This window comes from Schistocerca gregaria, chromosome X (genome assembly GCF_023897955.1).
Source record: "Schistocerca gregaria isolate iqSchGreg1 chromosome X, iqSchGreg1.2, whole genome shotgun sequence".
Taxonomy (NCBI): domain Eukaryota; kingdom Metazoa; phylum Arthropoda; class Insecta; order Orthoptera; family Acrididae; genus Schistocerca; species Schistocerca gregaria.
The window spans coordinates 149,827,310-149,840,398 of NC_064931.1; the positions used below are offsets into that span (position 1 = coordinate 149,827,310).

General features: G+C 37.1%; 1 protein-coding gene across 2 annotated transcripts in view; it reads left to right on the forward strand.

Moving 5' to 3' along the window:
- The window catches only part of LOC126298835 (AP-3 complex subunit delta-1), a 234,114-nt gene that overhangs the window by 176,000 nt on the left and 45,025 nt on the right, over positions 1-13,089 (forward strand). For both annotated transcript variants that reach the window (XM_049990312.1, XM_049990313.1), the window contains exons 18-20: positions 3,868-4,009; positions 10,098-10,172; positions 12,333-12,495. In XM_049990312.1, coding sequence (XP_049846269.1) covers positions 3,868-4,009; positions 10,098-10,172; positions 12,333-12,495 — 380 coding nt within the window. The remainder of the gene's footprint in view (positions 1-3,867; positions 4,010-10,097; positions 10,173-12,332; positions 12,496-13,089) is intronic.

Here is a 13,089-nt window from a genome sequence, read left to right on the forward strand (position 1 = left end):
TTAACTGATCTTTCACGTGAAGTGTAAGAGTTCAGGCTGCATTGTAGCCATTACCTGTACAAGTATGTCCGTGGTAGCTGCACTTCCATCAAAACTGGCTGAAAAGTTGTTGTTGTTGTTGGTGGTGGTGGTGGTGGTGGTGGTGGTGGTGGTGGTGGTGGTGCTTGTGACAGTGACAATTTATTGCTAATAGTGAGCTATAATTACAGTTCAGTTAACCGAATAGCCACGTACTACAAAGATTGATGTCCAGTAATGTATTAGATTGAGTGCAGTGACCTAACACTGCGAAACTATTCACAAAAGTTCATATGTGGCAAATATATATATTTAACATAGGCACTGAATAAAGTTCTGAAAACACTGTCCTTGAAGTCCAACAGTCACATCAATACAAATCTGATGTGCATAGTAAATAACTGTTGGAAACAACACAGTTCACAGTCTGACCCTATTGTCACAGTTGCTCATGATCATTATGGAAGATTGACACAATTCATGATATTAGTTACAAGTTGACAGTCAGTCATTGAAAACAATCACTGATTCATGAAGTGAACTCTCAGACCTGAAATTTAGATATAGCCAGGTAAATTTTCTGACTTACAATAAATTATACTATATCATCTGCAGTACATTTCCCCATATCTGTGGACATAGGTCTTGGTAGTTTGAAAGTCATGTTCCTTTCTAACTCGCCACAGACTAACTTTAAATGCCTTCCAACAAGTTTCTTTTGTAAACTGAGAATAATTAAAACTAAAATTAGCCAACATACTTTTATCATTGGTTGTAGGGATACTTCTCTTATTTATAAATCTTTTCAATCTACAGTATCAGGAAGTCAATAATCAGACGTGTGTTTACAAATTAATAATGTTGACAAAATCTAAAATTACTCATGTTTTGTAATTAGCATGGTTTTTAGGCAAACATGTTAGCTCATTAACTCCTGATAACCAAAGGAGTGTAATTGATGATAAAGTTAAGCTGGTTAAGCTGTGGGCCAATATTTGGAATTTTAGGTCTTTTGCATATGCACTATAAAAATAACATTTTGAAGATGTCACAGAATTTGAAAAAAAAAAATGCAGTAGAAAGACATAACAACTGGAAAGAATCTATTCGCTGTCTTATGAGGCCATAAATGTTTCTTAGACATAAGTGGCTGTTGTTAGTGGATTTAACCTCTATGGAAGTGGGGCTGTTCAAGAAACACTAAAGTAATTTTTATCTCAAAAAATGAAGTGTACAATCTTCTAAAAAAATTTAGCAGTTGAGATTCACTAGGGTGTCCAGATGATTGTTGATTCTATTTATGTATTGAAACATGCCAAAGAGCAGAAAATCTGTGGGTTCTAGGGGAAAAAACCTCTGAATGACAAGTGTAACAACAGACTAAAGATGAAATGAAAATGGTTGGGTAGTGTTCCTTGTTAAAGTATTAACTTTGAGTCAGCCAGTTCAGTTCCCCATCAATCCCTTTACTCTTCCTGTTATCAAACATCACCACCACCTTCCCAATCAGTTTATTTCCATTTATCACATCCTTCGTACCCTTGCCCCTCTTTCCTGCACTTTATGAATCACATGCAGATGTTAGAGGTATTGTAAATGTTCACACAACTTTCGTTTCCCTTCTAGATACATTACTCAGACAAAGTACAAAGGTAATCCAGGAAGTAATGAACATTTGATTTCAATAATTTCAAAAAATATATTATATTAACAAAAAGCATGCCACAAAATTGAAACTTGCTTTATTTATCTGCATAATCTACTCCATTATTTTAAGTATTTGTGCTAATTGCCCACAAGTTTCAGCCACATGGTAGTTGGCTACTGCCAGTTGATTAAACCAAATTTTCAATGTATTCTTCACTTTAGCATCACTGTCAAATCATTTCCCACTCAGCTCTTTGAGCTTTATGAAGAGAGAAAAATCTGTAAGATGGGTGATAAATTTTTCATTTAAATTCATGTAACAACTCCCTTGTTTCAGCAGCAGTGTGACACCAGGAATTGACTCTCGGAAGCCCAATAATACAAGAAAACAATACATGCCAAAGATTGTGGACTGCTCCCTGTTATTTTTTTCAGGTGTCACAATGTCAATCTTCTGATCTTAGTTCTTTCAGCATGGAAAGCGTAAAGCGAACACATTTACACTTCCTAAAAACCAGCCTTTCGTGATGACGTGTGTGTGTGTGTGTGTGGGGGGGGGGGGGGGGGGGGGGGTTGTTTTGCCACTACAGTGATTTATATTTACTCAGTGGGGTGAAATGGGACACTGATGTCTCATCACCATTAACAATTTGGACAAGAAAGCCATTTTCATCAGTGTAGTTCTACATCAGAAATATCAGTAATCTGTCCATTCTGTGAGTTTTATATTGTTCACTCATTTGCCAGGGAACCACTGGTGCACTATTTTTGCTATAGCTGAGATGTTTAGACACAGCTTCACCAACCAAAGAAAGAGAAAAATTCGGGAAAGATATGTGTAGCTCATCTAAGAATGTCTTGTGCATCAGTAGTCTTCACTTGATTTTTTAAAAAGCATCTATGGTAAGTTAACAGACATCTGGATAGAGTTTCATCATGCAAATTTGTTTGTGCATTGTGATCATTTCACATGAGCTGACATTTCTTTCATTCATTACTGCATCATTTATACTCTTCCTTTTTTGATGGTACATTTCTTCAGGTTTCAACTTCCGACCATTCGAAAATTGTGTAACAACTCTGACCTCAGTCAGCAGGACTATGTGTCACACAGTTCAATTTAAACTATTATGTAATGCAGAACAAAAATTTATTTTCACTGGAACTCTCACAACACTGTCAAAGAAACCACTTAATAATTTAATACCTAATGAATATGAAGCTACTGCTATTAAAAACCAAAAACTGATCTTGAAACAAAGTTGCTTTTTACTTGTACTTGGTGACAAGTCGTGGTTAAATTATCTTCAGGCCAAAGTTCATTCAGAGGAAGTTTATACATTGTTTCATTGTAAATATGTCATAAATAATTAAGGAGTAAAGGTAACAATTCAGTGAATAGTAGAGGTACTGAGTCACTGGCACATCTTTCTGATAAATAATTTTTTCCTTAAATCCTCCTGGCTGCAATCTCTGTTAGCTGTCTGCCCCACACTCACCTCCACCCATGCTCCAGGATTTCCTCCCTTGCACTCTCCCCCTTCCATACTGCTCCTCCATGTTGTTGTACAATGCATACTACAACCCCCTGCATGTGGCAATAACAAATTCACCAGTGTTGGTGCCACATTCTTGCCCCCCCCCCCCCACACACACACACCTTCTGCTTCTTCTCCATCATTACTATCCCAGTCACCTTCCACCTTTCCCTGACTCTCCTTTGTCTCCTCTTGTCAATTTTCTTCCCTCACCCTGTCCCCCCCGACACAACCTGTCACCCCAGTCGAACTGCAGAACTGCAGTGTCAGCACAATGTAGTCAGCTGGCACAATGTAGCCATGCAAGTGTGTGTGTGTGTGTGTGTGTGTGTGTGTGTGTGTGTAAGAGAGTAAAGATTAGTCTGAAAGCTAACAATGTTCTCTGTCTTGTTTATGTGCATTTCAATGACCCTGTGTCTCCACTGTTCGGGGAGTTGTTACATTTAATAGAAGCTTGATATGAACCTGTGCAACAGAAACGCATAGTAGAGTAGATCATTGCTTCCTGGCGTACCCTTATTTTGACCCTTTGTTATTTACTTAATTGAGTATAATTTTCCAGTAATGGGAAGAGCCTTTAATTTATATTAGAAATTGTTTAACAAAATAAAAAAAAAACATTGTTACAGTAAAATACTAAGATTTTCTTCATTATATGTTCTAGTCACGAAGGGCACGAAAATTGGAACAAGAAAATAATCCTCACTACCTCAAGCCTAGAAAATCAAGCATTGGTAAGAAGACTGATGAACTGCTTGACATACCAGTTGCCCAGTTAGATATTCCAGTCACCTTAAGGGTGCCAGGTAAGAAAGAAGAATGTGTGTGTGTGTGTGTGTGTGTGTGTGTGTGTGTAACCCAGAAATTGGTTGATATGGCTACAACAGTCCAGTAAACAGCTAGTCTCTGCAATAAATTGGTAAAATAAAAGAACTTCGTAACTAGTGTCAACTAACAAGGTATAGTACATTGTCATCCATCTTCCAGAACAAAATATTAGTGAAGAACCAATTTACCCTGTAATACAGGTATAAATTCTGCTCCTACAGCATGAACACTAAGAGTTGTGCAGTTTGGATATGATCAGTGAGAAGGAACAAATGGCAAGATATCTCAGCCCGCTTGGCTACCCCACAGAGATAATTTTACTTGACGAGGCAAAAACTTGTCCTTTGCATTGACTTACTAGGGTTTTGTCATTGAGGAACCTACATTAAAAAGATGGTTTACATAGTTATTATTCTGACTGATTATAACATTTAAATAACATTTACAGACAATAGTCTGGCAAAACATCTGTTACTTTTATGTAATTAAAGCTTAAAAGTAATTAAGTATCAAGATTAGGTCACGTGATTGAAAACGCTGTGTTATTGGCTGTTGCTCTGGTGACATCACAGGCTAGGAGTAAGATGAAGCTATACTTGTGTTATAGGAGTGTTATCTGAAGTTATGAGGTTTTGACATACTTTTATTGCAAAGAGTGTAACTATTTAGTGATTAAAAATGCAATTACAACTTTTAATTAATAATAGAAAGGAATTTTGTGAGTGCTAATAGTGGAAGCCTTGCGAAGGTTGATGCATTTATGCTCCACCCATTCAGAGTGCCAATATGCGCAAATGGTAGGCATTTCTTTTTTTCTCCTCCCCCCCCCCCCCCCCCTTGCTCCGTGCATCATCATTAAACTTGCTCAAAACTTAGGAACTGTAGAACTTTTGCGAATGGGTTCCTATATTATAACTATATTGTAGATCATCAGCCATGAGCTACAACCCAAAGCACAACAAAATTGGACTTGGTAAAAGTTAGTACCGATTTCCTGTGTAGAAGGCACTCAGCAGAGACGCAGCATCCATCAGGCATTCCATGGTGTAACGAATAGCACATACAATTGCAGTGAAAGAGGTCCCATGTTCGAATCCTGAAAGGGTCATATATTTTTAATAAAAGTTTTACACAAAATTCAAAAATAGTGTTAGGAAGAACTGATTGTAGCAATTGTTTCGATTGTGGGATGTATTATATACAGCTTCACATTAGTCTGTCAGAGAAATGGACAGCAGAGGGTAAGCGCATTTATTTTGTGACCAAACAATTAACAGTACAACGAGGGGTAGGACGATAAGGTTAGTCTGCCTGAGAAACAGACAACAGAGGATAAATGTGCTTACTTTGCAAATGAACCATTAACTTTTTTTGGAAAGCATTGCCAATAGTGAATAGTGAAAACATAACCATATGTTCACAGTGCAATGAAGTGTAGGACAATAAGATTATACATATAGATATGAAGTGACTACAGCATGCTGGTGACACAAACATAAGGTCTGTGATGTTTGTGAGTGTAAACTAATGTCAGTGTCTGAAGCAGACTTACTTCATCTTTATGTAAGATGGTGTACCTGCGAAACTTCAGACAATAAGGATTGTAGCTAGACAGTACAAAGATAAAAACGTAGTTTGTAATAAAGTAAAAAGTGTGTCATCACATTAGCTGTTTCTATTACCACAACAGACTGATCAATGAGTGATTAGGTAGAAGTCTTCATCCCATTTAGTGATTTTACAGAGGACCAGAATTTTCTTGGCAAGATCGTTCTCCAAAATTTGATGGTGCAAGTTGTAGTATGCTTCATATATTGATCTTTTTATACACACATGAATTTTTGCTAACTTTTGCATGTTGACATTTCCACATCCTTTGGTGTACATTCATTATCTAAGAAGGATGATAACAACTGATTATCTTCTCTTTCCAGTATAAAAAGTCTCTTAGCTTTTTCGATGGATTTATTAACTTTAGTAACCATCATCTGTATGATGATGATAATATGAATATTAATCCCTTTATCTATACTGCTACTTTCAATAAGGCCACACCAGTTTGTAGTTATAAGGTCTAAAATACTTCCATTGTTTCTGAGCTATCGAACTAGATGCCCAAGACAGTTGTCAGAAAATGTATTCAGAACTACTTCACAGGACTGTCTGTTCGTACCACCTGCAGTGAATCTATAGACTTCCCAGTCTGTACATGGTGGGTTCAAGTTGGCTGAATGATTGGGGTACTGATCTGCTATTGAACATAGACTTTCTTTGCATAATTCTTCAATTGTTAGGGTGGAATCAGGTTGCTGGTAATTCCAGTGATTAACTTGAGTTCAACTAGGCCTTTTACTCGTGTCCAGAGAGCTTTGCAAATTGACTTCGACCTCGATAGTAATAATTATTTTGTCAATAGCAATAAATGTTCCTAAACCTATGTGTCTAAATTCTCATCCTATGGTGTCTAACCTGTCCTTTCAGTTTGCATTCTATGCCTCATTAAATATTTCGGAGTTTTCTACTTCAGGTTTCATCCAGCTCTCGGTTCCAAGTATAATTTGAGTGTGACAGGCTTCCTGGAGGGTGGTATTGTTACAAATTCTTTGCTATTTTAGTGTTCAAATTGTGACATTTGAGGTGTTCTTACTCAATATGTGAGCAGATTTAACCCTCTGTGTTCATCAAAGGTAGTTAATTTCTCTTTGTAGTACACCCGAGACCTATTGAGGGCAACCCTACAATTCTCCACCGTGTAACTCAGATCCAGAAATCAGCAGTCAAGAATTACAGTATCAATAGAGCCTATGGTGGAGACCACCTAAATTCCAAACCAAAAGAACCCCATCAATTCTGGGTACGATATTACAAATTGTGAGCTCTACTTGTAAAATGTGAGCAAGGCCAACACAGTTTTCACTACTTCTGCCAGCTGTCCATATATACTGCGGATGGCCTCAGAACCCACGCAACAGGCACCACTGCTGCCAACATTAGCCATAACTTCAATAGCTGCAGGCAGGGCCTCCTCCACATCTCAGACAAAGCCACACAGAAAACGTATCAAGTGCACATTGGACTCCTTTCCAGCACTGGACACTATTTTCCTAACAGACTCTATAGTGTGTCTAACATCAAAGTTCATGATAACTAGCAAACACCTCCCCCCTTTTGGCTCCACGGACCCTCAAACCTCTCTCCCATTTTGCCTTTATGGACCCTGGTGAACAAGTGACCATTTCTCCACTCAGAGGTTGAATGGGAAGGCTAGTTGGCTGGTTTCCACAATGACTCGACACTTCAAGAAACACGAACACATTACAACCTGTCACTCAGTCTGCAGTCAGCACAGTTGCACTGCATCACTTAATGCTGGAAGGTGCTCAACAGCAGAGCCTGTGGATGAAACAATGAGATGCACCAGTTTTTCCACCACCATTACACAAGAGACAGCAGCCTGTAGACGACCGACCACAGCCAATAGCATCTTCAGTGTTTGTAAGCTATGGGCAGTTCCTCCTGCATCCTCACTCAGAATGCACACTCCCTATGCAACCTTAAGGCTGAAATTTGAGTGAAAACAGTAGGCGAAAAAAAAAAAAAAACGAACATTGCGTCCTTTTTATGCAAGGATTTGCACTATCGAACTTGTTAAAAATACAAGCTCGAATTACTAGACAATACTGACCCGGTCACTTACACTAGTTCACTGCGCGCTGCAAGACATAAAAGATCTATTCTTGCGGCAGTTCACAAACTGAGACCAGCACCTGACAAGGAATTGTGAATGTGGGTGGTTACATTACTATATCGTATTTACTCGAATCTAAGCCGCACATGAAAAATGAGACTCGAAATCAAGGGAAAAAAAAATTCCCGAATCTAAGCCGCACCTGAAATTTGAGACTCAAAATTCAAGGGGGAAGAAAAGTTTTAGGCCGCACCTCCAAATCGAAGGTTGGTCCATTGCAATGTGAGACACAATGAAAGATGATACAGCTTTAGTAGTTTGGTTCGAGTCATAAGCTTAGCAGTTAAGCTTTACCAGGTAGCCATTGCGATGCGTCAGGCGCTCCATCCGTATTTATACGGGTACCCTTCCTTCTTCACGTGCTTCGTCTGGTTTGAATTGATTGCTTATTTTTCTTTGATCTGATAAGTGCCGTTCTTTTTGTTATAGGTGTTTACGTCGCTCTAAGCTAAAAATGCAATGTTGTACTGTGTCAGGCATTGTTTGTCACATTTTGATAATGAGTGTTTACGGCTCGTGGCATGGCTTGCTTTTGTGCTCGCTACCGCCACTTAAAAAGAGAGAGAGAGAGAGAGAGAGAGAGAGAGAGAGAGAGAGAGAGAGAGAGAAATTATCTCATTAGCAAACAATGGCAATTTACTGCTATTTGTTGTTACTTACACTGCTGCTTTCTTTGATAATGATCAACAAGAGCTAAATAATAGACTGCGTATGATAGATGATGTTCTGAACGAGAGTTTAACGAATATTTTTCTCCTTTTGAAAATCTTTGCAGACGCCTCTTTAGTACATTACATTCTGTACGGAAATTAGTCATCTTAGATTTAAAAATCTAGTCAGTTGCCGTGCTTCTGACTGTACTGTGCTTTCTGACTGTATCACTATTAGGAATAAGAATAATTTGGATATAAACATGACATGATATGTATATTCTTCTGCGTTTGCTGTTGTCTCACTCTAGTTTCGTAGTTTATTAGGCAGACAGGATTTAAATGAGATAGCAGCAAACACACAAGAATACATGGCAAAAATGTTTATATTCGTATTACTCTTATGGTGAAGAGAATACTGCATGTGATTCACAATTCAAAAGTTCCTATTAGCAACCATCTCTTCTCACAGGTAGGAAAAAATTCAGAATGTACAGTTGGCCATATTGACAAACATCCCAAACAGTCTTGTCAATCGGATTTTCATAGTACATTGAAATGCTGTTAAATTCGAAGATGAACGATACGGAATTTGTATTTACTTTGTTGGATAATGTATGAAAATGCAGTGGTCGAAACTAGAGGTGGAGGAAAAAGCTCATCTTCCACCTTTTTCTTTTAAATTTAGTGGAGGAAAAAGCTCGTCTTCCACCTTTTTTTTTAATTTAGTTACTGACACACAGGTTTTGGCACCAGTATTTATCATTGTGCCTGCAAAACATGCCTGTGTAGCGCTACATATATTAGACGGCAGAAGTTAGTTGTGGCAGCACCTGCCAACATTTTTCAGAACTTCCGCTTACTCTGCACTCAATTCTAAGTTGCAGGTGGTTTTTTGGATTACAAAAACTGGAAAAAAAGTGTGGCTTAGATTCGAGTAAATACGGCATTCAAAACTATATGGCAGTAGCACTGCAGGTGGCACAAAGCTACATACAAAAACTGCAAGCTACAAAGAATAAAAACAACAAATAAAAATGATTCCTGTTGTCTTTTACACATAGATTTGCTCTACCAAACTTCTTAAGACCACAAATTCAAGCTATTTGAAAGCACTGAGACTATTTAACTGAATGTGAAATCACCATTGCAGTGACATTCTTAGACTTTAACAGTCACATTAATCACTGCCAAAACCAAGATTTGAGTTTGTGATGTTTCAGTGTGTTTGTAAGTACATTTGATTATGACCAAGAGGCTGAAATTGGCCATTAGTAGAACTGAAATGGAATAAAGTATTTTATTTGTAATGACAAACAACCTATACAGAAAGCATGGGTCCTCTCAACAAGGTTATCATGGCTGAACACCCAGGTTGGAGGAAAAACTTCTTGCACTAAGAGGCTTCGGTCCACCCTAATGTTTACTACTACTACTACTACTACTACTAATAGTATTATTATTATTATTATTATTATTATTATTATTTAACTGGCAGCTGTTTCCTTGTCCATATAAATTAGGACATAGGCAAGTTATTACGGTCTATAACATTGTGCTTGGTTAATGTTCCTTCATATTAAGTTAGTGTTTATAAATTTTCAGTAGCAAAAAACACACAAAAACGGATGTTGTTTTTGATAATAGGTGATTTTGTCACTATTCTAGGTTTGGCATCACCCGATAAATATATAATGAAGAACTCAAAAACCCACAGCAGAAAGAAGAAGAAAATGTCCAAAGGTATATTACAATGTTAATGTCTTTTTGTAACCTAAGTAAACCTAATTGCCCCACTTTATAGTAGATTGCATTAATTTGGGCAAATGGTGAATTCATCACACAGCAAGCTGCAGTGGTTTTTGATGTGTAGTGAGATAAATCTCAGTTATCAAGTTACTCCATGTTTTCTTGGACAGTTCTGTTCTATACTGTAGTGTTATCAGCTACTGTAACTTTCTTTCAGTATCTCTCTTTTTGGATAACAGTTTACTTATTGAATGTGTGTTGCTTTTGTAGTAAAAGTCAAACAAGTGTTACTTCTTTCAGTTGTTTGTGTAATTTTGTTGCAACTGGTTTTTCGGGGTTGCTTTGATCCAACTAGTACATTTGCCTATATAACTTTGGTGGAGACAGTTTATTTGGCTGTACAAATTTAAACATTTGTAGAAATGGTACTTGTAGCAGTACCTTGGAAGACACATTATCTGCCGTCCATAGGCAACTGGAAGCTAAACAGTCTTTCTTGACGAGGTCACTGCAAGTGACTTGTTGTGTAGTTGCACACTGCTCCAGTCTGTGCAAATTAGCACCACTTAACCTATTGGTTTGGCCTGCTGAAAACACTAATCTGAACGTAACTGATGGCTTGCGTTCAAGGCATGAAACTTTTTGAATGAGGTAGGCATATGCGAGAACCAGGAAGAAGCTGTGCTGTAAATTTGTCACTTTGAGATACCCCTTAGTTATGAAGGTGTCTCAGACTGACTGAGATGTCCTCCTATTGAAATGCAAACTTCTCCCTCATTGAGGTCTGAACAATTGCATAAGCAAAAGGTTGCCAATTATAGTTAATTTTATTGTTAAACACGCGGTTGGACCACTGTAGAATACAACATAAAGGAGGAAAATGGATTAAGTGTGTCATCTATGTGCATACCAGGTAGAATCTTAGGAGACTTTGAAGAGGTTATCCAGTTGTGTTAAGTAAAACTTGAATGTAAAGTAAACGTCATTTGCTATTAATTGGAGAGTGACTATATTGCTGGCACTACCACAATTAAAATAATGTGATAGCTAGTGAGTACTATGTTAAATACTCAGGCAGTTGACAGTCACATGCACACTGCAAACAGAAACAAAACATATACTTACAGAGTGTAGCTATCATATTCGTTAGTAATTGACTGTACAGGGGAGACAACAATGGCAGTAATAATGGAGGCAGTGTGCATACATAGAAATCTTAATTACACATTTGGGAACAAATAATAGCTACTGGATAAGTGTTTAAACATGCTCATAAACTGTTGTGAAGAAAAAATGAAGTGCAAGAAAATTTTGTAGGGTGTGAACATATCTGATTTTTTTCCATAATTTAATGGAGTAGCAAATTTCTGAATGTTATGTTCAACCCACATTTATTGATAACTTCATTAGCATGCTTCACAACTTTATACCTCTCTAATGAAGTAGTTTGACAATACAGTTAACAAACAGTGCTGCAAAGCAGTGTACATTTTTACTGTTCTTTACAAGACAGTGCTTAAGTTAACCCATGTAAGCTGTATGCAATGAAGATGTCAGTACCATGGCACACTCAGATTTTGATGGCAATAATTATTAGCCAGTTCATATACTATGTGTAGAGATGCCTGAGATTTTTTCTAAACTTCTGTTCTCCCTTATTACAGTAATCTGTTACAGGAATATTCTTAGATTTGACCAGTTGGTAATGTCCTATTTGTAGATACAATTACGATCCACTGTGGTTTCAGTAATAATTACAAGTGATCTAAGTAAATTGTCATTTGGAATCCAAAGCCCACTGATACAATGCATTTCCATTTATTTCTTCATGGTTATTGTAGTTTCATTTTGAAAAAACAAGAACAACATGCAATATCCACAAACTTCACTTCTGTATTTGCATGATTGCATTATCAATGAGTGTCTGAAAATTACTGAAACCTTTTATTATGAGTACTAAATCTGTGGTTGTTTCTTAATAGCCTATGAATTCCATCTGCTGAGGATACTGGTATACATGTTTATATGCTGTTGATAATGTTTATGTGGAATAAAGTGAACTTTTTTGTAGTATTCCACAACTAATTAGCACATAGTTAAATGTTTCTTTGTGAAACTGTCGATATTATATACAGATTACAAAATGTACTGTAGGTAAAAAACGTCTGTCCAGTGAAGAGGAGGATTTGTCTCACCCAGTTCATCTGGTGAATACTGACAAGGGAGAAATGCCGGAAGGAGCCCAATCATCTGAGGATGACACAGATACAAGGCCAAATGATGATCCCCACAGGGCTCTTGATATCAACTTGGATGAGTGAGTATAAAAACTAACATTCTTAGAATACAGCAAAATCTGTTTTTTAATTTACAGATTTGTGATAGTTAAAACAGTATGTCCAGCATGATGCACTTTATAGAAGTTTAATACCCAAGCAGATGTTTTCTCTTATCAATCATCAATAAAAGAAGCCATGAATGTTTAAATTTACAAAAATATAATATGAGTTTATGATGAGTGGTGAAACTAATGTTAGATGACAAGGCAACTAATCTACTTTAAAAATTAAATTTTGATTGCCTTGTACATAAAATAAGTTTCAAAACAAAAGTTATTTGTTCTTACAAGTACTTACGGAAGTAGAAGGTAGCACACTGAAAGATACAGGATTCACATTCGTTTATGATAATCTTTTTAATTTAAAATATTCTTAAGGCTGTTAGAATTAGTACCACATTGTGCTTGCTCCAGGCAAGCATCACATGCTGGCTTTATGGTCAAGGGAATTGTTGTATGCTGCTCCTGTTGCTGAAACTTGGATTGACTTAGAATATATGTGAAATGTGCAAAATATGTGTGTCGATTTGGTATAGCACAAGAAAGCACAATAAGTTGAATTGAGCGTAATTA